The sequence below is a fragment of the Mytilus californianus genome, unplaced genomic scaffold (assembly GCF_021869535.1).
Source record: "Mytilus californianus isolate M0D057914Y unplaced genomic scaffold, xbMytCali1.0.p SCAF_7, whole genome shotgun sequence".
Classification (NCBI taxonomy): Eukaryota; Metazoa; Mollusca; class Bivalvia; order Mytilida; family Mytilidae; genus Mytilus; species Mytilus californianus.
In genome coordinates this window covers 49,946,251-49,973,908 of record NW_026262723.1, presented here as the reverse complement: position 1 = coordinate 49,973,908, position 27,658 = coordinate 49,946,251, and the positions used below count along the sequence as shown (strand labels likewise).

The window sequence follows — 27,658 nt, the reverse complement described above, 5'->3', positions numbered from 1 at the left end:
TTCCTTGTCCTGTTCTGGTAATTCAAGATATAATTTGGTTGAAATGCACTAGAAATTAAAAACTAAGGGGAGCTAGCTCCATAATTTGCAATCATTCTAACCAAAATTTATCTAGAGATTTCTCGAATTACTAGACACGCAGAAAAGAAAGACCTACCATTTCTAACTCAGGATGAGGGTACCTTCAAAATAGGATGGTTAAGATGGTGGTTTTTTTTCGGCCATGTTTTCTAAATTGCCTGATTCTTACAAAGACTGGCACTTAATATTCATAGATATTTTGTTTTGTTTACCTACTGGTTCCCATATATGATCTCCATGTTTCATCTCATAGAGACACAACTTGGGAATTTTACCAGTATGAATACTGTTGGATAGCAGACAAATTAAATTTTCAGGATGACATAAAGTAAAGGGAGGGGTAGTACAGAATTTTAGTATTTGTTAAAACTTTTAGTTGTTCAAGGCTTATAAATGTTGAAAATATGCTGCACAAACCCTATGATTTGACCTTTGCATAAACTAGTGCATATGATCTTTCCATTCAAGGATATAATTTTTACGAAACTTCATAGTAAAAGTGGCACACCTTTAGCCGTAAAAGGAGTAACATGGGAAATTGAATTGTATATATTTACAGAAGTGCAACCTATAGGAAAATTAGTTAGTCTTTTTTCAATCTCAATGACAAAAAATAGAATGACAATACAGAAATGCAAGCAGGGTCTGTTTTACTTGTAAATCAGTGTCATAATCATCTGATTTAGTTAAATTTAGTTACAATTATCAGTAACTTGCTTTAAACAATCAACAAAAAGATTAAATTGCAAAACAAGACTGAGCACTTCCTGCAATAAATTTATTTGTTTAAACCCCTTATATTGCTATTTAGCAGTATAAGATATTTGTACAATGTATATATGAAGGTTGTTTTACCAATATGCCTGAGAATATGATTTGAAATTATGCTCACAACTCTTCCAATATTTTCATTAATGATTTCAAACCTGGGTGTCTATTGTCAAGTACCTCAGGAGACGAAACTTTTTCTGAAAATTTCGTGAGCTGGAAGAGGCAATTTTTTAGTGAAATAATAATGAAAACGAGGTTCAACTTTTTGATCCTTGTATAGTATCTTTTTATTATACGACCGCAAAAAAATTTTTGTGGTCGTATATTGGTATGACGTTGGCGTCGTCCGGCGTCGTCCAAAGACACATTGGTTTTCGCACTCTAACTTTAGTTTAAATGAATGTATCTCTATGAAATTTTACCACAAGGTTCAATACCACAAAAGGAAGGTTGGGATTGATTTTGGGGGTTATGGTACCAACAGTAAAGAAATTAGCATTTTTGTAACTTCCAGACATAACTTGTGTGTTAGTGTATGGATCTCTCTGACATTGTACCACAAGGTTCCATATCACAAAAGGAATGCTGGGATTGATTTTGGGGGTAATTGCCTCAAAATATTAGGAATTATGGGCCCAAAAAGGGGCAAAAAAACAAGCATTTTTTCTAGTTTCATGACAATAACTTGTGTGTAAGTGCATGGATCTTTCTGAAATTGTACTACAAGGTTCCATATCACAAAGGAAAAGCTGGAATTGAGTTTGGGGGTAATTGCTGAAACTTTTAGGAATTGGGGGCCAAAAAGGGGCCAAAAATAAGCATTTTTCTAGTTTCCAGACAATAACTTGTGTTCAAGTGTATGGATCTCTCTGAAATTGTACTGCAAGATACCATACCACAAAGGGAAGGCTGGGATTGATGATGGGGGTAATTGCCTCAATATTTTAGGAATTAGGGGCCAAAAAGGGGCAAAAAACAAGCATTTTCTAGTTTCAGGACAATAACTTGTGTGTAAGTGTATGGATCTTTCTGATATTGTACTACAAGGTTCCATATCACAAAGGGAAAGCTGGGTTTGAGTTTGGGGGTAATTGCCCTAATTGTTTAGGAATTTGGGGCCAAAAAGGGGCCAAAAAACACATTTTTCTAGTTTCCAGACAATAACTTGTGTTCAAGTGTATGGATCTCTCTGAAATTGTACTGCAAGGTACCATACCACAAAGGGAAGGCTGGGATTGAGTTTGGGGGTGATGAATCATAAGGGGGTTCAAAAAATTTGGGGGGGGGATTTTTTTTTTTTTTCCTTTTTTTTCTTTTTTTCCTTTTTTTTTCTTTTAAAATTTTCCATTTTAAGTTGGTTATTTCTGATTTATATTTAAAAGCAAATAATAATGATATGGTAGGAGATACACACCAAACAGGATGTGTAAATTATTATATAATAAGTATTGTGCAATAGCAAGAAATTTTCAATTGCACAGTATTGCACAATAGCAAGAAATCTTCAATTGCACAGTATTGCGCAATAGCAAGAAATCTTCAATTGCACAGTATTGCACAATAGCAAGAAATATCCAATAGCACAATATTGCGCAATAGCAAGAAATTGTCAATTGTACAGTATTGCGCAATAGCAAGAAATATTTAATTGCACAGCATTGTGCAAAAGAAGATACTTCGTATAAATTGCTTATTTCTTGACCAATTTCAATGGGGTTTTATTCTTGAATTCTTGGGGTTCTTTAATATGCTGAATCTAACCATGTATTTAGTTTTTAGATTTTGGGCCCCGTTTTTAAATTGGTCCACATTGAGGTCCAAAGGGTCCAAAATTAAACTTTGTTTGATTTCATCAAAAATTGAATTATTGGGGTTCTTTGATATGCCGAATCTAACCGTGTATTTAGATTCTTAATTTTTGGTTCCGTTTTCAAATTGGTCTACATTAAGGTCCAAAGGGTCCAAAATTAAACTTAGTTTGATTTTAACAGAAATTGAATTCTTAGGGTTCTTTGATATGCTGAATCTAAACATGTATTTAGATTTTTGATTATGGGCCCAGTTTTCAAGTTGGTCTAAATCGGGGTCCAAAATTAAACTTTGTTTGATTTCAACAAAAATTGAATATATGGGGTTCTTTGATATGCTGAATCTAACCATGTATTTAGATTTTTGATTTTTGGGCCCCATTATCAACTTTGTCCACATTGAGGTCAAAAGGGTCCAAAATTAAACTTTGTTTGATTTCATCAAATTTGAATTCTTGGGGTTCTTTGATATGCTGAATCTAACCATGTATTTAGATTTTGGATATTGGACCATAATAGGTGAATGTCCAATTTAAAATTTTTAAGTTCTTAGACCACATTCATTCTGTGTCAGAAACCTATGCTGTGTCAAATATTTAATCACAATCCAAATGCAAATCTGTATCAAGCTTGAATGTTGTGTCCATACTTGCCCCAACTGTTCAGGGTTCGACCTCTGCGGTCGTATCAAGCTGCGCCCTGCGGAGCATTTTATTAGACTAATGTTTTAAATTGGTATCTGCTCTCTATATATTGTAGTAATAATAAGAAACTGTTTATGGGCCAAATCCTTTATTTCAAGATTTAATGGCCGTCTTGAAATGTTGACAGAAGTTGGTATAAAGAAAAAACATTGAAAAATGAGATCAGAAAAATGTCTGACAAGCTTAAAAATTTGCTTGATCACAGCACAGATGATGATTTAATTTTGGGACACTTTTTTGCTTTTCTTCTATTTATCTTTAGGAATACTATATACTCTGCTGATAAATTTATATTTGGTATAATAAATGCTTTGCTATATGTTTCACAAAAGCAGGAATGCTAGCAGCACCAATTTTAAATATTTATTTTATTCACATTTTTTTTATTTTCTAGAAAGTAGTTTAGAAAATTCAAAAGTCAGACAGACTAAACCAAAATAGTGAATTTTTACAAATAATACCTCAACTAGAGACTTTTTGTTTTGAAAATTTTTATTTTGAAATTGTTTCAGATTGGAAAACTTTTACACCGAGTTCTAAGTGTCCTAATATTTCTTGCTGATAATAATAAAAATTCATATATATTCACTTTTCATTGAGTTTAAATTCATTTTGATGTATTTTCAGTTAACAAAATGTCACTTGATGAAGAAGAACAAACTGTACACATCTCTAGAAGAAGGTTGTCAGAACTTGAAATAAAGGCAAATGCTGCAACAGATTTCATCCAACATTTCCAGAATATTGATAAAGAACTTAAAAAAGAAAAAGCTAAAGTGAAAAAGTTCACTAAAATGTTAATAGATGATCAAAAAGTTATTGAAAAATTGACTTCTGTAAGGTGTATTAGTGCCAGTGATCTTTCCTCATTAGACTCAAGGTCATTGATCTATAGAAATTCTTCACTTGTTACTCCACAATCAATTATAGAAACAGATGGCAGTTCAGGATCTTCATTTATCTTTCCAATAAGCGATCCTTTCCTTTCCCCATCACCAGAACCTTCACCAAAGAAACCACCAACTCAGCTAAGTGCTACCCCTCTTGAACTTACTACTCAATCTAAGACGACAACTACAGTGTTTAAAAATCTTCGTGAAACAGACTCAATAAGTAATTCAGGCAGCATTTCACTACCATATAAAAGAAGTGCGTCTGTGAATGTAAGCATAACTGGTCCAAAAGCAAATAATGTGTTTGCTGATGTTGTGGATGACAGAGGTATATCTGAAGCAGTTTTCCTTAATCTAGTTAAAGAATTGAAAAGGACAAAACATTGTTTAAATCAGCTGATGTTAGAAAAGGGCCTCACAATGGAAGAATTCATGGTAAATATTTATATGGTATAAACAAATGTAACCTGATGCATAACAGTAATTAGAGGAGAAACTATTTGATTTTTGTTCTATTTGTTTATTGATGTTGTTATGTAGTATGTCTGAATTATTTGCCATATGAATAACCAAGTTCTCGAAAAGAGGTGGTCCAAGGTTTTGACCACCAAAATTTTAATTTGTTGATATTAACTCACATCTGTGTTAGAATCAATGAAATGGTATGGCATTGTAGACATCCAGTAAAAAATTCTAATAAAATCTGTGCCAGAAGCCATCTTAAACTTACAGTGAGAGATTAGTTTTTGCTCTGCTTTGAAGCTAAGGCCTCATCATGACTTTGAGATGAAGATTAGCAGTATAAGCACTGTAACCCACTGTCCCTTTTTTTTCAAGTACCTGTAGGGATTTTGTATTGTTGAGGTAGCTGGGGTGTCAAAATGTTCGACGATAGATTTTTCTTAAACTTCTGTAAAAGACTTCTTGGTCAATGTACTTTCAAATTTCAATATAAAAACTAGGGGTCACGGATGTTGTTTTTTTTTGTTAAAATACTTTGAAATTAACAAAAGTACAGTTATTTTTCATGGGTTATATAGGGGAAACTTAATTTTTTCTTATTGTGGAAACATTAAATGATAGAATTGGTAAAAATTCAATGAAAGAATTGCTTTTCATAAATACCTTTGAAATATCAAATAAGAATAGGAGGTCACAGGCCTAATTTTCATGAAAAATCAAAGAAACATAAATAGATTTTTATGCCCCACCTATGATTATAGAGGGACATTATGTTTTTTTGGTCTGTGCATCCGTTCGTCCATCTGTCCCGCTTCAGGTTAAAGTTTTTGGTCAAGGTAGTTTTTGATGAAGTTGAAGTCCAATCAACTTGAAAATAGTACACATGTTCCCTATGATATGATCTTTCTAATTTTAATGCCAAATTAGAGTTTTGACCCCAATTTCACAGTCCACTGAACATAGAAAATGATAGTGCGAGTGGGGCATCCGTGGACACATTCTTGTTCCAATTAAATCATAGAATATAAAATTCAATATAGTTATCTGCCCTTGATTTTAAATGTATTTTTCTGAAAATTTTAATTACACTTAATTTATTGATAGTTTAATATCAAAATTTCAAGTTTTAGATGTTTCTGTTGTATATTGAATGATACTTGGTAAAATATTTTTAAAACAAAAAAGTATTTTTGCAACATGCCCAGAAGGGATGCTCAGAAAAAGACACCTGATCTACCTTACACATATTCCTTTTTACCATTAGAATTGTATTTTAATTTAATTTTTATGCCCCCGCCGTAGTGGAGGGGGCATTAAGTTTTACCCTTGTCCGTTCGTACGTAGTACTTATGTACATACGTCCCAAAGTTAGTTTTGGTTCTCTAACTTTAGTTTGCCTCAGCCAAATGTTATGAAACTTATACACAATGCTTATTACCACAAAACACAGATCAAATTTGAATTTTGGTGACGTCACTTTAACTGTACTAGAGTTATGCCTCTTTACAAATGGAAAAATTGCTGAATTTTTCGTTTTCATCCGCTAAATTAAGTTAGCCTCAACCAAATGTTATGAAACTTATACACAATGCTTATTACCACAAAACTCAGATCAAGTACAAATTTGGGTAGCGTCACTTTTACAGTTTTTGAGTTATGTCCCTTTATAACATTAAATGCTAGCGGGGGCATCATCTGTGTCCCGTGTCCCCGTTTATTTCCAATTAAATCATAGAATATAATGTTGCAATTTAAATTTGTCTATTGATGACAGGTGAACCTTTATTAGCAACAGGAACATTTAAGATATAGGTCCTCAAAACTTGAAATATAATATATTCATTTCCATTCTGATGAAATTCTTAAAAGATAAGCTGTTTGCTTTTGTTTTGCCTTAAAATTGCATAAATTTAAAGAAATCCACAAAATATATCATAATTAGATGATTTTGACGGAAGTCGCATTATGTGAGACATAGGGATTACTATCTGGCGGTGGTGGTGGCGATGTAAACTATTTATAAAAAGCTTTATATTTGAGAAGGTAGCTCTATACCTTGTATGCAGATACCTAATGTTACAAAGTTTCTGTCTATATATATTATAAGTACGTCTGAACCAGTGACGACTCTACAACAGATTTTATCCATCGGATCACCAGCAGTGATGGTGATACAAGGCTGAAAATACATTCTGTATATATAATTCGTCTAAACAACAGCCCAACAATGTTAGATCTGTAAATTTGCGGAAGCAAATTTTTTGTTCTTCCCTGGCCGGGATTAGAAATCATGCTACTGAGATATCGTGGCACCAAATTGCCTTCCACTATGCTCGACACGCTAGACCACTCGACCACCTAGGCTCTATAATAATAAAGCTTTCGGTGGCCAGGTGTTACCTTTCCTCATCAGTTTTTATCTAGCGTCGTAACCCAGTACATGATATATAAGGCATGAAGATGGAATTGTTACAGATCAGCTGAATTATCTATTGCAAAGGATCCTACAAATTAATGTAAGATGCAGTCACAGAAATAATTATATTATAAGGACGTCTGAACCAGTGACGACTCTACAACAGATTTTATCCATCGAATAGATGAATTATATATATATATATATAAAACGTCTGAATAATAGTCAACGATTTTTCCCATGAGGGCGCTGGATCGTTACGAGTAACGATACATGTACACAATAAATAAATTATATAAACGCCTAAAAAGTGTACACAACAACACCAATAACAAAAAAAGGAACTATAAATATAATTATTTATAAATATTTCGGATAACAGATATCCTTCATCAGTAAATATGATTGTGATGTTGAATGAATCATATATACTACTTAGATTAAACTATAACAATCTTGAAATTCATACAATAAAAAAGTCAAACCGAACATCAGGTAAGACGCTTGCACAATTCTAAATCTGTGTTAAACACGACATAGGTTATATGACTAATTACAACAGAGAGTTCAAATATATATCAAAGCATAGACTGATATATGATTCATTCAACATCACAATTATATTTACTGATGAAGGATATCTGTTATCCGAAATATTTATAAATAATTACATTTATAGTTCCTTTTCTTGTTATTGGTGTTGTTGTGTACACTTTTTAGGCGTTTATATATATATATATATATATATCCTAAATTGAGGTAAATTATATGGCCTTCCAAATACGGTTTCGATTCCTAACATCACTGAAGAGACATGCATTAATTGTCGAAATCTGGATATGGTGTACAAACTTTTGCACCTCATGTTTGCGGTATACCATCTTTTCCGCAAGTTTATTGTTTTCTGTTTGGTATTAAATTAATAATTAAGATCCATTTGTTACATCTGGTGATACGTTTATTTGGCAATCGCCAATGGCAGTCAGCAGGGTTTAAGAACATCAGTTGTTCGACCTGTTAGTCAAATGCGCTTTGTTAAAATATACTTTTTCACTTTTTTGGTCTTTTGGAAAATGTTGTTTTCGCTGTATTTAGACCCCTCTACCAAGAAATTTGTTTTGCAGGCACACGTATAAAATTGCAGTTTTTATCCAACACAATCATAGGTTTGAACGTTGTTTTCAATTTAGACATGTTTATATATATATATATGTATATGTCCATTTTCCTTGACCTCATTTTCATTGTTCAGCGACTGCTTGAAAAAAATTATAGTTTTATGTCATGTGAATTTCTCAATTATTATGAGTAATTGGATAACAATATTTGGTATATGGGTTCCTTGCAATGTCTACATGTCCATCAGACAGAGTTCACCTGACCTTGACCTCATTATATGGATTAGTGACCAAGGTTAAAGTTATGAGATTAGGTCCATTTCTCAGATACTATAAGCAGTAGGTAAACTATATGTGGTGTATGGAATGATTGTAAGGTGTACATTTTTGTCTGGTAGGTATCATCTGACCTTGACCTCATTTTCATGGTTCATTGGTTAATGTTAAGTTTTTGTGTTTTGGTGTGTTTTTTCAAATACTATAAGCAGTTAAGTTCATCTATATTTGGATTATGGAATGATTGTAAGGTGAACATGTCTGTCTGACAGGATGTATCTGACCTTGACCTCATTGTCATGGATTGACAGGATTTATCTGACCTTGACCTTATTGTCATGGATTGACAGGATTTATCTGACCTTGACCTCATTGTCATGGATTGACAGGATTTATCTGACCTTGACCTCATTGTCATGGATCTTTAAAAATGTTAAGTTTATGTAATACTTGTAGTAAAACCTTTATCTTTACGACTTTCAACATAAAATCAATGGTCAGTAAAACAGGCGAGACACTCTTGTTTCATGTGTTTTTGCTTTGTGTACACTTCATATTTATATAGAATCAAACAAACCATATAGGAAAGTAACTCATCAAATGTAGTTTTAGAGTCATTTAAATATTCAGGAAAATGCTTGATAAAATTAAGATATGTTTTGAAAGAAGGATGCATTACATGAGACAATAATTGCTTATAGATGATGAAAATAACACTTTATTAATTGTGTCCAAAGTGCTTTTGTAGATTTTCAATCGGCAGGAACCCTCGAACCAAAACATACAAAAGCCAAAGATGTACAAGACCTAAACAGGTTAAGAGCTATATGACAAAAAGGGACCTTAGAAAATAGCCAAATTCATACAAGGTTGTTGGGAGTTGGAACCTTAGTTATACTTGTAATTTTTAACCTGATTTTTGAAGGAAATATCGTTATTAGTCCCCTACCAACGAAGTCGAAGGGGACTTTAGGTTTGCACTCCGTCCGTCTGTCCGTCTGTCCATCTGTCCGTCTGTCCGTCTGTCCATCTGTCCGTCTGTCCATCCGTCAGTCCGGCAAATCAGCTTTTCCACTCTTTTTTTCTTCGTTCTTGAAGATATTGATTTGATATTTGGTATATAGTTTTATCATGAAAAGTTATAGATCAGGTTTGAATTTTGTTCCTGTCTGATGATTTAGTCCAGAGTTATGGACCATAACTCTGGACCATATCTAATGTTAGAGTACTATGTTAAACCATATTTCTATACAAAGGGAGATAACTCATTTTTTAAAAGACATTCTTTGGTTAATTATTTGAAGAATCTTTAGGCAGGTTTGTTTGTTATTTAGTATAAACTAATTTTCTGAATGCTATATATATAAAAAAAAATTATGAAGAGAAATCCTTTAATTAGATAATAATCTATTTTTTATTAATGTATATATTTCAATACATTACATTGTGTAGATAAAAGTTGTTGACATTTTATAGATAAGTTACAAATCTATATTAGTTTGTGACAAATGAAAGATTGAAAAAGATATACACTGTATTACATCATATCTAATTTTAGAGAACTATTAATCATATCAAATATTTTTCATCATGCTTATAAGATATTGATTGATAATTGGTATATAGTTTTATCATGACAAGTTACAGATCAAGTTCAAATTTTTGTTTTGGTCTAATAATTTTGTGCAGAATTATGGTCCTTGGACTTGAAAAATTCGCTCATATAATCAGTTTTCCACACTGTTTTTAGTCATGCTTGAAGATCATGAAGATATTGACATGATATTTACTTTTTGTTTACACCATGACAAGTTATAGAACAAGTTAGCATTTTGTTCCAGTATAATGAATTTTTACTCGGTAGGGGAGTATGTATTGCCATGCAATACTCTCAGAATGCTTGTTGATTTGGTGATGTATGGCTGGTGGGCGGGCGGGCGGGCGGGCGGCTGCCAACAGTGTCCGTTCAATAACATGAAAACGCTTTGATGAATTTTTTTCAAATTTAGATATGTTGTTTCCTGTGACTAAATGAAGGTCAAGTATAATTTTTACAATTTTAGCTTTTCTCCTTGTTGAGTTATCGCCCTTTTTAATATCAAAAAGTGGTATTTATAATGTGATTGAGTTATTTCTCTTTGTACAGAAATGGTTAATTTTATATATAAAGTTTGATTACACTAAGTGTTTTTAAATAATTTTCACCTGTCAGGCCTCTACAATAACTTTTTTTTTAACTTGTCCAATAGGACAAGTACATACCAAAACTTACTTGTCCGAATGGAATTGTAACTTGTCCAAAAAAAAATTCTTAATATTACCCTTTTTTATACGACCGCAAAAAAATTTTTGTGGTCGTATATTGGTATGACGTTGGCGTCGTCGTTGTCGTCGTCGTCGTCATCATCGTCCGAAGACACATTGGTTTTCGCAAGCATTTTTCTAGTTTCAGGACAATAACTTGTGTGTAAGTGTATGGATCTTTATGAAATTGTACAACAAGGTTCCATATCACAAAGGGAAAGCTAGGTTTGAGTTTGGGGGTAATTGCCCTAAACGTTTAGGAATTTGGGGCCAAAAAAGGGGCAAAAAAATAAGCATTTTTTCTAGTTTCCAGACAATAACTTGTGTTCAAGTGTACGGATCTCTCTGAAATTGTACTGCAAGGCACCATACATTGTAACAAAAATGGAAGGATGGGATTGAGTTTGGGGGTGATGAACCATAAGGGGGTTCAAAAAATTTGAGGGGTTTTTTTTTTTCATTTTTTCTTTAAAATTTTTCATTTTAAATTGGTTATTTCTGATTTATATATAAAAGCAAATAATAATGATATGGTTTGAATAGGTAAATTAAAATTTTTTAAGTTCTTAGACCACATTCATTCTGTGTCAGAAACCTATGCTGTGTCAAATATTTAATCACAATCCAAATTCAGTACTGTATCAAGCTCGAATGTTGTGTCCATACTTGCCCCAACTGTTCAGGGTTCGACCTCTACGGTAGTATCAAGCTGCGCCCAGCGGAGCATTTTATTTGCATTTTAAGTTGATTCAATGAACAAAATGAATTAAAACAACAGAACAGAATTTGATTTATATCTCTTGATATCCTTTTCAATTATATATGAGTCAAGAACAACTGAATCTAGTCATGTCACAGGACTAAGGTTCTATTTTCATCAATGCCAAAGTCTCATCAGACTCTGCACATGAGGCACAGTCTGTAGGCCTATCAGTCTAGTACACTCATTTGGTTTGTATCCTGGTCTTTTATGTTGATAAAATATTGATTATATGATTAATACCTTACTTCAATCAGCTTTGTTTTAATATATTTAAATGTTTTTTTATCAAACACAATCAAGTATTGTTTTGTCTACATATATGATCAAATATGATTTTATGAATTTTATGGTCAATAATTTTTATGCCCCCGCCGTAGCAGAGGGGGCATTAAGTTTTACCCTTGTCTGTCTGTACGTACGTACGTCCCAAAATTGGTTTCCTTTCTCTAACTTTAGTTTGCCTCAACCAAATGTTATGAAACTTATACACAATGCTTATTACCACAAAACACAGATCAAGTTTGAATTTTGATGGCATCACTTTTACCGTTCTAGAGTTATGCCTCTTTATAAATGGAAAAATTGCAAAATTTTTAATTTTCTTCTAATATCAAGTAATTTTTATTAAAATTGGAGTTATCTTCCTTTGTCCATGATTATAAATTAAAAATGAATCAACTTCCTTCAATGCTTTGTACAATGCAATGTTTAATTTTGACTTCCACTGTTAAAACACAGATAAAGTTGAATTTGGGTAGTGTCACTTTAACCATTATTGAGTTATGCCCCTTTATAACTCGAAAGATTGTAAAATTTTTAGTTTCCATTCTGTAACTTAAGTTTGCCCCAACCAAACATTATGAAACCTATACACAATATTCATTACCACAAAACTAAGATCAAGTACAAATTTTTTGTTTCCGTTTCTAACTTTAGTGCCTCAACCAAATGATACAATGCTTATTACTACATAATACAGATTAAGTACGAAATTTGGTGGCAACACTTTTACCATTCTTGAGTTGTGTCCCTTTATAAACATAAAAATTGCTGAATTTTTCATTTCCGTTCTCTAACTTTAGTTTGTCTCAACTAAATGTTATAAAACTTATACACAACCGTTCTAGAGTTATGCGTGTTTACAAATAGAAAAATTGCTGAATTTTAAGTTTCTGTTCTCTACTTAAGTTAGCCTCAACCAAATGTTATGAGACTTACACACAATGGGTATTACCACAAAACTCAGATCAAGTTCAAATTTGGGTAGCGTCACTTTTACCGTTCTTCAGTTATATCCCTTTATAACTATATGATATGCAAGGGGGGGCATCATCTGTGTCCACATGTGGACACTATCCACATTTATTTCAATATTTTTTTGTGGGTTCATATTTTTTCATTTTCATTTTAAAATATTTTTGTTAAATAAAATTTATCATATTTATTATAAAGCAATGGAATAAGGTAGGGAAATGAGGTACATGGTTTGTCTCACAGGGACTCGGTTAGCAGATTAGTATTTTGTTTATCAATGTTTTTCAAATCTTTTTTTCGTATTTCCTTTCTATTTGTATTACTTTATTAACGTTTTAAACATTGGCATCAATATTTCTTTGTTTTCTAACAATTTGCAGTTAACTATTCAAATTTTTCAGTATACGGATATGGATAGTAAACTGCACATTGCTAGAAAACAAAGAAATATTGATGCAAACGTTTTTGTTAAAAACGTTAATAAAGGTAAAAAAGATTTAAAACATTGATAAACAAAATTTTAATCTGCTATGGTTTGTCTTGGTCCCGCAATGTCTCCCATGGTGCCAAACTGTCTATTAAACATGGAGCGGATTTGTTCGAATAGTACCCTTTAATCTGTTATAAAGTATCTGACAAAGAACCAATTTTAAATTATTAATCGCAAGTAAACATGTGAAATTAAATTAATATTAGTTTTTATCTTCTTTTCTTGTTTTTTGTTTATTACTTTGATCATCAAAATTGGATTTAATTTATTTTCTACAGAATGATTTTACTTGTCCCGTCGGACAAGCTTGATATGGCTTTTACTTGTCTGACCTTTTTTTCCTCTGGTACCGGATAATCAGACAAGCATTATTGTCGAGCCCTGCCTGTTATCAGATTATGACAAAGCATATGGTAAATGTCTTATCTCACAATTATAATTGGAGTGATAGATTTATTTGAAAATTCTCTGTTTCCTAAGTGCTGATGATTATAAGCTATATAGAACTGTATAAATATAGTAAGAAATTTACGGGTCATTTTTAACCGGATTTTCGAAGGAAATATCGGTTATTAAAATGGTGAAATATGGCGGGCAGCTGGGCGGATCTATGGGGGGCTGCCAAACAGCTTATCAGCAGAATAACATGAAAACGCTTTGACAAATTTTTTTCAAATTTAAATATGTTGTTTCCTGGGACTTAATGAAGGTCTAGTTCAATTTTCAAGATATTAGTATATCTCCTTTGTGAGTTATTGCCATTTTTAATATCCAAAAGTGGAATTTTAAAATATTTTACTCTTGTTATCTTTTTTATGACTATATATATAAGCATAATGTCTTCTTATCTCACAACAAAATATTGGAGTGACAGATTTATTTGAAAATTATTTATTTCTAAGTGGTAATGATTATAAGCTATATTATTAGACATTTTGAAGTTAATTACATTATTAATTATTAATTAGATCTGGGTTATATCTTAGCATATAATATCATTGGAGTGACAGATTTATTTGAAAATTTTCTGTTTCCTGATAAGATCTGTAGGACTGTATATATAAAGTTTGAAATTTACTAGTAGGACTGTATAAATGAAATTTGAAATTTACTGTTCATTATTAGACATTTTGTAGATAATTAAGTCTCCCTAAACCATATATATTCTTAACCCCACCCCCTTTCATTTTGAGAATGTGCTTTTATCTTGTAAATGGTTGAGATCCATACCCCTAAACCATATATATTCTTGTATGGGACAATAAAACAAATCAAATGAAATATTTGGGGAGTCCCCGCGTTCACCCCCACCCCCTACTTTTTGAAAATTTGTAAACGGTCAAGATCACAACCCTGAAACCATATATATTCTTGTATGTGACAACAAAACAATTCAAATGAAATGAAAGGCGAGTCCCCTGGGGTCACCCCAACTCCCTCCTGTTTGAGAACTTGAAAACGGTCGAGATCCCCACCCCTAAACCATATATATTCCTGTACAGGACAATAACACAAATCAAATGAAAAATAGGGGAAATCCATAGGGGTCACCCCCACCCCCCTTCTTTTTGAAAAATATGTAAACGGTCAAGATCCCCATCCCGAAACCATATATATTGTAGTATGGGACAATAAAACAAATCTAATGAAATAAAAGGCGAGTCCCCTGAGGTCACCCCATCCCATCCTGTTTAAGAACTTGTAAGCGGTCAAGATCCCCACCCCTAAACCATATTATTCTTGAATGGGACAATAAAACAAATCAAATGATTTATAGGGGAAGTCCATGGGGGTCACCCCCACCCCCCTTCTTTTTGATAACTTGTAAACGTGCGAGATCCCCACCCCTAAACCATATGTATTCTTGAATGGGACAATAAAACAAATCAAATGAAATTGAGGGGGAGTCCCCTGGGGTCACCCCCACGCCCCTTTTTTTGAAAACTTGTAAAGGGTCAAGATCCCCACCCAAAAACCATATATATTGTTGTATGGGACAATAAAACAAATCAAATGAAATATAAGGCGAGTCCCCTGGGGTCACACCCACCCCCTCCTGTTTGAGAACTTGTAAACGGTCGGGATCACCACCCCTAAACCATATATATTCTTGAATGGGACAATAAAACAAATTAAATGATTTATAGGGGAAGTCCATGGGGGTCACCCCCACCCCCCTTCTTTTTGATAACTTGTAAACAGACGAGATCCCCCTGCCCTAAACCTTATGTATTCTTGAATGGGACAATAAAACAAATCAAATGAAATTGAGGGGGAGTCCCCTGGGGTCACCCCAACGCCCCTTTTTTTTGAAAACTTGTAAAGGGTCAAGATCCCCACCACAAAACCATATATATATTGTTGTATGGGACAATAAAACAAATCAAATGAAATATAAGGCGAGTCCCCTGGGGTCACCACCACCCCCTCCTGTTTAAGAACTTGTAAATTGTCGAGATCCCCACCCCTAAACCATATATATTCTTGTATGGGACAATAACACAAATCAAGTGAAATATAGGGGAAGTCCATGGGAGTCACCCCCACCCCCTTTCATTTTGAAAACTTGTAAACAGTCAAGATCCACACCCTGAAACTATACATATTCTTGTATGGGACAATAAAACAAATCAAATGAAATATAAGGCGAGTCCCCTGGGGTCACACCCACCCCCTCCTGTTTGAGAACTTGTAAACGGTCGAGACCCCCACCCCTAAACCATATATATTCATGATGGGACAATAAAACAAATCAAATGAAATATAGGGGAAGTTTAGGGGGTCACCCCCACCTCCCTTCTTTTTATACGACCGCAAAAATTAAAAATTTTTTGGTCGTATATTGGTATGACGTTGGCGTCGTCCGGCGTCGTCCGAAGACACATTGGTTTTCGCACTCTAACTTTAGTTTAAGTGAATGGATCTCCATGAAATTTTACCATGAGGTTCAATACCACGAAAGGAAGGTTGGGATTGATTTTGGGGGTTATGGTACCAACAGTTAAGGAATTAAGGGCCAAAAAGGGGCCAAAAATAAGCATTTTTGTAACTTCCAGACAATAACTTGTGTGTAAGTTTATGGATCTCTCTGACATTGTACCACAAGGTTCCATATCACAAAGGGAAGGCTGTAATTGATTTTGGGGGTAATTGCCTCAAAATTTTAGGAATTAGGGGCCAAAAAAGGGGTTCTTTGATATGCTGAATCTAACCATGTATTTAGATTTTTGATTTTTGGGCCCCGTTATCAACTTTGTCCACATTGAGGTCAAAAGGGTCCAAAATTAAACTTTGTTTGATTTCATCAAAAATTGAATTCTTGGGGTTCTTTGATATGCTGAATCTAACCATGTATTTAGATTTTGGATATTGGACCATAATAGGTGAATGTCCAATTTAAAATTTTTAAGTTCTTAGACCACATTCATTCTGTGTCAGAAACCTATGCTGTGTCAAATATTTAATCACAATCCAAATTCAGAGCTGTATCAAGCTTGAATGTTGTGTCCATACTTGGCCCAACTGTTCAGGGTTCGACCTCTGCGGTCGTATCAAGCTGCGCCCTGCGGAGCATTTTATTGAAAACTTGTAAATGGTCTAGATCCCCACCCCTAAACCATATATATTCTTGAATGAGACAATAAAACAAATCAAATGAAATTAAGGGGAAATCCCCTGGGGTAACCCCCACCCCCTTCTTTTTGAAAACTTGTAAACGGTCAAGATCCCCACGCCGAAACCATATATATTCTTGAATGGGACCATAAAACAAATCAAATGAAATATAAGGTGAGTCCCCTGGGGTCACCCCCAGCCCCCTCCTGTTGAAGAACTTGTAAACTGTCAGGATCCCAACCCCTAAACCATATATATTCTTGGATGGAACAAAAAAACAAATCATATGAAATAAAGGGACAGTCCCCTGGGGATCACCCCCCTTTTGAGAACTTGTAAATGGTCGAGATCTCCACCCCTTAACCATATAAATTCCTGTTCGTAGTTTCAAAAAGATTTGGATGACATACAGGGTATATCCATAGGCGTCATTTATGCATATCATAAACCAATTTGTACTGGACATTGCCCAATGTCAAGCGACAATGGGAATGACGAATTATTGGAGCTTTGTTTTGGAGACTTCGTAACAGCACTCTGTTACAATTATTTCTTGTTACTGATAAGTTTTATAGATTTTGAAATGACATTGTATTAATGATAAATAAAATTTTGGATTTTTTCTTCTTTTCTTTGGTAAATTGTTTGTAGAATTTTGTGGCAAGTTTGTTTGTTATTCTGTAAAAACTAATTTTCTGAATGTTATATATTTTTTTTTTGATGAAGTTAACTCCTTTAAAAACTAAGCTTATATTGTCTATTAATAAACATATATTTAGATTTCTGATTTTGGGCCCAGTTTTCAAGTTGGTCCAAATTGGGGTCCAAAATTAAACTGTGTTTGATTTCAACATAAATTGAATATATTTAGGGTTCTTTGAAATGCTTAATCTAAACCTGTATTTCTTTTCATTATTAATAAGATAATACCACATTGAGGTCCAAAGGGTCCTAAATTAAACTTTTGTTTAATTTCATCAAAATTGAATTCTTTGGTTCTTTGATATGCTGATTCTAACAATGTTTGAGTGTTAAATCATATCTAATTTTAGTGAACTTAGTCATCACTGGTTGTTGTTATTATATTATTGATTATAATTTGAAAATTTGCATCATATCTTATTTAAAGGAACTATTTATCCAGTTTGAGTTATTTCCCTTTGCACAGAAAATATTATGGATAAAATTAGACTGTGTTTCATTTCAACATAAATTAAATATATAAAGGGTTCTTTCAAATGCTGAATCTAAACCTGTATTTAAATATTAGATTTTTGGGCCCAGTTTTCAAGTTGTTCCAAATCAGGGTCCAAAAATTTCAAAATTAAACTTTGTTTGATTCAACAAAAATTGAATTTATGGGGTTCTTTGAATTGCTGAATCTAACCATATATTGAGAGATATTGGATTGTTGGCTCCTTTATTAAATTGGTCCACATTGAGGTCCAAAGGGTCCTAAATTAAACTTTTGTCTGATTTCATCAAAAATTGAATTCTTGGGATTCTGATTCTAATATGTACTTAGATTTTGGATATTGGACCATAATAGGTAAATGTCCAATTTCAAATATTTCAGTTCTTTGACCACATTCATTTTGTGTCTCAAACCTATGCTGTGTCAAATATTCAATCACAATCCAAATTCAGAGCTGTTTTAAGCTTAAATGTAGTGTCCATACTTGCTCAACTGTTCAGGGTTCGACCTCTGTAGGAAAATCCGGTTTGCTGTCACTCTAACAGCCTCTTGTATAATTTGTTAACAGAAAATTAGGAATAGTTAGTTAAAAATCATATCAGCACGGAAGCAATGACTACTGAGTTGATGATACCCTCCGGGAATAGCAAATCATCAGCAGTGGTATCGACTCAGTGCTAGTAAATGAAAATAACACAATTAATTTTGTACATCGGAAACACTTTTCTGGATTTACCTTCATCAGGAATGTTAAAACCCAAACATATGAAAGTCAAGGATGTAAAAGAAATAAACACGTGAAGATCTATACAGCATGTGCATGTAACTTGTGGACATTGATATATACTGCCCTTAGAATGGTTTATATCTCCCTGAGCTGTTTATTATTTTTTGGGCAATCACTTGGCATCTGTAGGTTGCACTTTGTAAATACAGCTGTTTCACAAACCATGCCTCTATTGGGGAGATATATAATATTTATAGATATTTTGTTTGGTTCCCCGATATGATCTCTATGTTTCACCTCATAGAGACACTACTTGGGAATTTTACCAGTATAAATCAAATTGAATTCTGAGGAAGACCCAAATTATCAGATGACTCATTATAGGAGTTATTGCCCTTTTATGGCATTTTTTTTTACCTTTTTATACGACCGCCAAAAAATTTTTGTGGTCGTATATTGGTATGACGTTGGCGTCGTCGTCGTCTTCGTCGTCGTCATCGTCGTCCGGCGTCGTCGTCCGAAGACGCATTAGTTTTCGCACTCTAACTTTAGTTTAAGTGAATGGATCTCTATGAAATTTTACCATAAGGTTCAATACCACAAAAAGAAGGTGGGGATTGATTTTGGGGGTTATGGTACCAACAGTTAAGGAATTAGGGGCCAAAAATAAGCATTTTCTAGTTTCCAGACAATAACTGTGGAACGGTGTATGGATCTCTCTGAAATTATACTACAAGTTTCCATACCACAAAGGGATGGTTAGGATTTGCTTTGGGGGGTTATTGCTCAAACCGTTTAAGAATTAGGGGCAAAAAAGGGGGAAAACAAGGTTGTCCTGGTTAATGGACAAATACTTTAGTACAAAACATAATTTAAAGCAGTGTAAGGGAGATAAATCAAATACATCATTGAAATTATCTCCCTTACACTGCTTTTAAATTATGTATAAAGTAATGGTTAATGAACAATTAAGATAATTTAAAACAGTGTAAGGGAGGTAATCCAAATACAACATTTTGGTTACTTCCCTTACACTGCTTTTAAATTATGTTTAAAGAAATGCATATTTATAAAGGAAGACCAGTAAAAATATCTCCAAATGTTGCATCTTTTTTTTTTACAAAAAAATCCATATGAAAGATTTGACACTATATTTTAAATTCTATTATAAAATAGATTAAGTTAGCACTATGGTAAATTTAAATGGGTAATTATGGTTGCAAACTCCATTGGAAATTTGAATTGAGATTATGACCATATCTTGAGGGAAAGAATTTTTTTGGGGAAAAAAGGGGGGGGGGGGGGGTAAAAAGAAATTGTGGGGGGTCAATTTTTTCTCATTTCAGATTTCAGAAATTAAAAAGAATTATTCTTCAAATATTATTTTTTTTTCAAATTTCAAATGTTGAAAAATTTCAAGAAGTAATCTTAAATTGCACAGTATGGCGCATTAGATTTGTAAAATCTTTGACCACATTTATTTATTTGTTATGTTGAATCTAACCGTGTATTTAGATTTTTAATTTTGGGTCCAGTTTTCAAATTGGTCTACATTAAGGTCCAAAGGGTCCGAAATTAAACTTTGTTTGTTTTTAACAAAAATTGAATATATGGGGTTCTTTGATATGCAGAATCTAAACATGTATTTAGATTTTTGATTTTTTGCCCAGTTTTCAAGTTGGTCTAAATTGGGGTCCAAAATTAAACTTTGTTTGATTTCAACAAAAATTGAATATATGGGGTTCTTTGATATGCTGAATCTAACCATGTATTTAGATTTTTTATTTGTGGACCCCGCTATCAAATTGGTTCATATTGAGGTCAAAAGGGTCCAAAATTAAACTTTGTTTGATTTTATCAAAAATTGAATTATTGGGGTTCTTTGATATGCCAAATCTAACCGTGTATTTAAATTTTTAATTTTGGGTCCCGTTTTTTAAATTGGTCTACATTAAGGTCCAAAGGGTCCAAAATTAAACTTAGTTTGATTTTAACAAAAATTGAATTCTTGGGGTTCTTTGATATGCTGAATCTAAACATGTGTTTAGATTTTTAATTAAGGGCCCAGTTTTCAAGTTGGTCCAAGTTGGGGTCCAAAATTAAACTTTGTTTGATTTCAACAAAAATTGAATATATGGGGTTCTTTGATATGCTGAATCTAAACATGTATTTAGATTTTAGATTTTTGGCCCAGTTTTCAAGTTGGTCCAAATTGGGGTCCAAAATGAAACTTTGTTTGATTTCAACAAAAATTGAATATATGGGGTTCTTTGATATGCTGAATCTTACCATGTATTTAGATTTTTTATTTGTGGGCCCGCTATCAAATTGGTTCATATTGAGGTCAAAAGGGTCCAAAATTAAACTTTGTTTGATTTCATCAAAAATTTAATTATTGGGGTTCTTTGATATGCCAAATCTAACCGTGTATTTAGATTTTTAATTTTGGGTCCCGTTTTTTGAATTGGTCTACATTAAGGTCCAAAGGGTCCAAAATTAAACTTAGTTTGATTTTAACAAAAATTGAATTTTTGGGGTTCTTTGATATGCTGAATCTAAACATGTGTTTAGATTTTTGATTATGGGACCAGTTTTCAAGTTGGTCCAAGTTGGGGTCCAAAATTAAACTTTGTTTGATTTCAACAAAAATTGAATATATGGGGTTCTTTGATATGCTGAATCTAAACATGTATTTAGATTTTAGATTTTTGGCCCAGTTTTCAAGTTGGTCCAAATTGGGGTCCAAAATTAAACTTTGTTTGATTTCAACAAAAATTGAATATATGGGGTTCTATGATATGCTGAATCTTACCATGTATTTAGATGTTTTATTTGTGGGCCCGCTATCAAATTGGATCATATTGAGGTCAAAAGGGTCCAAAATTAAACTTTGTTTGATTTCATCAAAAATTTAATGATTGGGGTTCGTTGATATGCCAAATCTAACCGTGTTTTTAGATTTTTAATTTTGGGTCCCATTTTGTTTAATTGGTCTACATTAAGGTCCAAAGGGTCCAAAATTAAACTGAGTTTGATTTTAGCAAAAATTGAATTCTTAGGGTTCTTTGATATGCTGAATCTAAACATGTGTTTAGATTTTTAATTATGGGCCCAGTTTTCAAATTGGTCTACATTAAGGTCCAAAATTAAACTTTGTTTGATTTTAACAAAAATTGAATATATGGGGTTCTTTGATATGCTGAATCTAACCATGTATTTTGATTTTGGACATTGAACCATAATAGGTTAATTAAAAAAATTCAAGTTCTTAGACCACATTCTTTCTGTGTCAGAAACCTATGCTGTGTCAAATATTTAATAACAATCCAAATTCAGAGCTGTATCAAGCTTGAATGTTGTGTCCATACTTGCCCCAACTGTTCAGGGTTCGACCTCTGCGGTCGTATCAAGCTGCGCCCCAGCGAAGCATTTTATTACAGGTTTTTAAACTGGGATTTCTGAACCGAAATCCATTTATTTATTTGGAGAAATATAGCTGCCAACATTTTCTATTGGAAAATGACACTTTTTTTTGTTTCCCTGTAATAACTTGTGGACCGTTTAACCAATTTAAAGCTTTTCAAATTTTGATGATATGTTGTTAGTGATTAAAAAATGGAGGTTAAGCTTGATATTGATGATTTTCACTTACATGTACTGTTCAGGAGTTATTGTCCATGAGTTGTATCTGTGTAATAACTTCACCATGTAGAACGCTACATGTTGTTGGCTATATTTGACATGGGGTGGCGGTATTGAAGTGGAAAAATAGCGATCAAGGTAAGTAAAAGTATTAAAATTGCTTTTTTGAGAATTGTTAGCACCAAATAATGTATTGCATGGAATAAACCTAATCATGATATATTTCCAGCAGGCAGAAGCAAACATTTCCAGTGCTCCGTTTTCTCAAACATGTCTCCCTTATAAGTTTTCTGTGTTGCTGATTTTGAGACTTCATATGCAAGTTTCAGGATAAAATGGTCAGGAAGAAGTCACGGCTATGGCCTAATGCACCAAAACATGGAACAATCTGCTTAAAACTCTGAAGTGAAGAAATTTGATGAAGTTTTGGTGTTGGTGGCTTCAGGAAAATCTTATACAGAGGTCTGCTCTGTGATTTTGCTTCATGTTTTGGTGCATTAAGCCATAGCCATGACATCTCCCTGACCATGAGAGTAAATGAATAGGAAAACAAATCATATTCAGGTATAAAACAAAAACTTTGACGCTTTTTCTCTACTTCTAACATTAAAAATGCACATTACTTAAAAAGAAACTAAAATATGGGCTAAAAGGAAATATATTAAGTTTGTAATGAGTCATCATAACAAAGTAGATGTGTTTGAATTACAAACTATCATATAAAGACCAAATTATAGGCAAATCTATTCTTGTTTTAATAAATGCCTCACCCCCTTGAGTTGCAAAATCTGACACCCCGAGCAACACATCACATTTCGAGGGAAAATTAACTTTAATACCAATGAATGCTTACTTTGAAGCTGGCATTTGGTTAAAATATATGATAGGAATTCATTTCCATATAAATCATACAGGAAAAAATCGCTAAAAGTAGTTTTTATCCTGAAACTTGCATATGAAGTCTCAAAATCTGCAACAAGGAAAACTGAAGAGAGGGTGTTTGAGGAAATGGAGCATTGGAAATGTTTGCTTCTGCCTGCTGGTTCCTTCTATGCGATACATTATTTGGTGCAAACAATTCTCAAAAAAGATAATTTGATACTTTTACTTACCTTGATTGCTTTTTCTCCGCTTCAAAACCGCCACCCCGCATGTGGCGTTCTACACGGTGAACTTGTGAACTGTCCAACTAATGCTTTTCAAATTGTGATATGTTGTTACTGATGACAAAATGGAGGTCGATTTCAAATTAATTATTTTCACTTTTGCCATTCAGGAGCTTCGATCCTTGATAGATTTGATAACATGCACAGAATTTGGGAGGTCAAACAAGCCTGAAGGTGCCTTCAAAATACAGAAAACCCAGTTTGCTGTTCTTGTTCCTATTATTATACGACCGCAAAAATTAAAAATTTTTTGGTCGTATATTGGTATGACGTTGGCGTCGTCGTCGTCGTCGTCGTCGTTGTCGTCGTCGTCGTCGTCGTCCGGCGTCGTCCGAAGACACATTGGTTTTCGCACTCTAACTTTAGTTTAAGTGAATGGATCTCCATGAAATTTCACCATAAGGTTCAATACCACAAAAGGAAGGTTGGGATTGATTTTGGGGGTTATGGTACCAACAGTTAAGGAATTAGGGGCCAAAAAGGGGCCAAAAATAAGCATTTTTGTAACTTTCAGACAATAACTTGTGTGTAAGTGTATGGATCTCTCTGACATTGTACCACAAGGTTCCATATCACAAAGGGAAGGCTGTAATTGATTTTGGGGGTAATTGCCTCAAAATTTTAGGAATTAGGGGCCAAAAAAGGGGCAAAAAACAAGCATTTTTCTAGTTTCATGACAATAACTTGTGTGTAAGTGTTTGGATATTTCTGAAATTGTACTACAAGGTTCCATATCACAAAGGGAAAGCTGGAATTGAGTTTGGGGGTAATTGCCCGAAACATTTAGGAATTGGGGGCCAAAAAGGGGCCAAAAATAAGCATTTTTCTAGTTTCCAGACAATAACTTGTGTTCAAGTGTATGGATCTCTCTGAAATTGTACTGCAAGGTACCATACCACAAAGGGAAGGCTGGGATTGAGTTTGGGGGTGATGAATCATAAGGGGGTTCAAAAAATTTGGGGGGGGGATTTTTTTTTTTTTTTTTTTCTTTTTTTCCTTTTTTTTACTTTTAAAATTTTCCATTTTAAGTTGGTTATTTCTGATTTATATTTAAAAGCAAATAATAATGATATGGTAGGAGATACACACCAAACAGGATGTGTAAATTATTATATAATAAGTATTGTGCAATAGCAAGAAATTTTCAATTGCACAGTATTGCACAATAGCAAGAAATCTTCAATTGCACAGTATTGCGCAATAGCAAGAAATCTTCAATTTAACAGTATTGCGCAATAGCAAGAAATATCCAATAGCACAATATTGCGCAATAGCAAGAACTTGTCAATTGTACAGTATTGCGCAATAGCAAGAAATATTCAATTGCACAGTATTGTGCAAAAGAAGATACTTCGTATAAATTGCTTATTTCTTGATCAATTTCAATGGGGTTTTATTCTTGAATTCTTGGGGTTCTTTAATATGCTGAATCTAACCGTGTATTAAGTTTTTAGATTTTGGGCCCCGTTTTTAAATTGGTCCACATTGAGGTCCAAAGGGTCCAAAATTAAACTTTGTTTGATTTCATCAAAAATTGAATTATTGGGATTCTTTGATATGCCAAATCTAACCGTGTATTTAGATTTTTAATTTTGGGTCCTGTTTTTTAAATTTGTCTACATTAAGGTCCAAAGGGTCCAAAATTAAACTTAGTTTGATTTTAACAAAAATTGAATTCTTAGGGTTCTTTGATATGCTGAATCTAAACATGTGTTTAGATTTTTGATTATGGGACCAGTTTTCAAGTTGGTCCAAGTTGGGGTCCAAAATTAAACTTTGTTTGATTTCAACAAAAATTGAATATATGGGGTTCTTTGATATGCTGAATCTAAACATGTATTTAGATTTTAGATTTTTGGCCCAGTTTTCAAGTTGGTCCAAATTGGGGTCCAAAATTAAACTTTGTTTGATTTCAACAAAAATTGAATATATGGGGTTCTTTGATATGCTGAATCTTACCAAGTATTTAGATTTTTTATTTGTGGGCCCGCTATCAAATTGGTTCATATTGAGGTCAAAAGGGTCCAAAATTAAACTTTGTTTGATTTCATCAAAAATTGAATTATTGGGGTTCTTTGATATGCCAAATCTAACCGTGTATTTAGATTTTTAATTTTGGGTCCTGTTTTTCAAATTGGTCTACATTAAGGTCCAAAGGGTCCAAAATTAAACTTAGTTTGATTTTAACAAAAATTGAATTTTTGGGGTTCTTTGATATGCTGAATCTAAACATGTGTTTAGATTTTTGATTATGGGACCAGTTTTCAAGTTGGTCCAAGTTGGGGTCCAAAATTAAACTTTGTTTGATTTCAACAAAAATTGAATATATGGGGTTCTTTGATATGCTGAATCTAAACATGTATTTAGATTTTAGATTTTTGGCCCAGTTTTCAAGATGGTCCAAATTGGGGTCCAAAATTAAACTTTGTTTGATTTCAACAAAAATTGAATATATGGGGTTCTTTGATATGCTGAATCTTACCATGTATTTAGACTTTTTATTTGTGGGCCCGCTATCAAATTGGTTCATATTGAGGTCAAAAGGGTCCAAAATTAAACTTTGTTTGATTTCATCAAAAATTGAATTATTGGGGTTCTTTGATATGCCAAATCTAACTGTGTTTTTAGATTTTTAATTTAGGGTCCCGTTTTTTAAATTTGTCTACATTAAGGTCCAAAGGGTCCAAAATTAAACTTAGTTTGATTTTAACAAAAATTGAATTCTTTTGGTACTTTGATATGCTGAATCTAAACATGTGTTTAGATTTTTGATTATGGGACCAGTTTTCAAGTTTGTCCAAGTTGGGGTCCAAAATTAAACTTTGTTTGATTTCAACAAAAATTGAATATATGAGGTTGTTTGATATGCTGATTCTAACCATGTATTTTGATTTTGGACATTGGACCATAATAGGTAAATTAAAAAAATTGAAGTTCTTAGACCACATTCTTTCTGTGTCAGAAACCTATGCTGTGTCAAATATTTAATCACAATCCAAATTCAGAGCTGTATCAAGCTTGAATGTTGTGTCCATACTTGCCCCAACTGTTCAGGGTTCGACCTCTGCGGTCGTATCAAGCTGCGCCCAGCGAAGCATTTTATTGGTTGTTCAATTTAGTCATATGAGTTTTAATGCTCCTAGGTTTTGGTTGTTCAATTTAGTCATATGAGTTTTAATGCTCTTAAATCATTTCATATATTATTTGGATATATCATTTAGGACGGATTAATATAATTTAAACTTCTAACTTCAATCTTTCAACTCTATTCAGGATATAAATATATTTGTATGATATGAAGGTTAATAGAAAAAAAATATGTTATCAGCTGATTTAAAGTTGACTTTGGATGGTTTTGGTTGTTCAATTTAGGCATATGAGTTTTAATGCTCCTAGGTTTTGGTTGTTCAATTTAGGCATATGAGTTTTAATGCTCTTAAATCATTTCATATATTATTTGGATATATCATTTTGGACAATATAAATTTTTGAATATATCTACCAAATTAATTCATACTAAATATATAAACAATTGGTATGTTAGCCAAAAAAATGCTTCTGATGGAAAATTGTTCAATTATTTGAAATTTAAACAAAATTTTGGCTATGAAAATTATCTCTCTTTGGTTAAGAACTTCGAATTTAGAAGAGCTATTTGTAAATTACGTATATCTGCTCACAAACTTCAAATAGAATTTGGCTGTTTTTCAAATATTCCACGAAATGAAAGAATTTGCAAAAACTGCTCCTCTTTCTGTATTGAAGATGAAATCCATTTTTTATACGACCGCAAAAAAATTTTTGTGGTCGTATATTGGTATGACGTTGGCGGCGTCGTCCGGCGTTGTCCGAAGACACATTGGTTTTCGCACTCTAACTTTAGTTTAAGTGAATGGATCTTTATGAAATTTTACCACCAGGTTCAATACCACAAAAGGAAGGTTGGGATTGATTTTGGGGGTTATGGTAATAA

At 33.1% G+C, this 27,658-nt stretch overlaps 1 protein-coding gene across 2 annotated transcripts in view; it reads left to right on the top strand.

Annotated features, from left to right (window-relative positions):
• Positions 1-27,658, top strand: part of LOC127709715 (paramyosin-like) — a 129,868-nt gene that overhangs the window by 59,738 nt on the left and 42,472 nt on the right. For both annotated transcript variants that reach the window (XM_052215378.1, XM_052215377.1), the window contains exon 3: positions 3,992-4,692. In XM_052215378.1, the coding sequence (XP_052071338.1) occupies positions 4,000-4,692 (693 nt within the window). In that variant the 5' untranslated portion in view covers positions 3,992-3,999. The remainder of the gene's footprint in view (positions 1-3,991; positions 4,693-27,658) is intronic.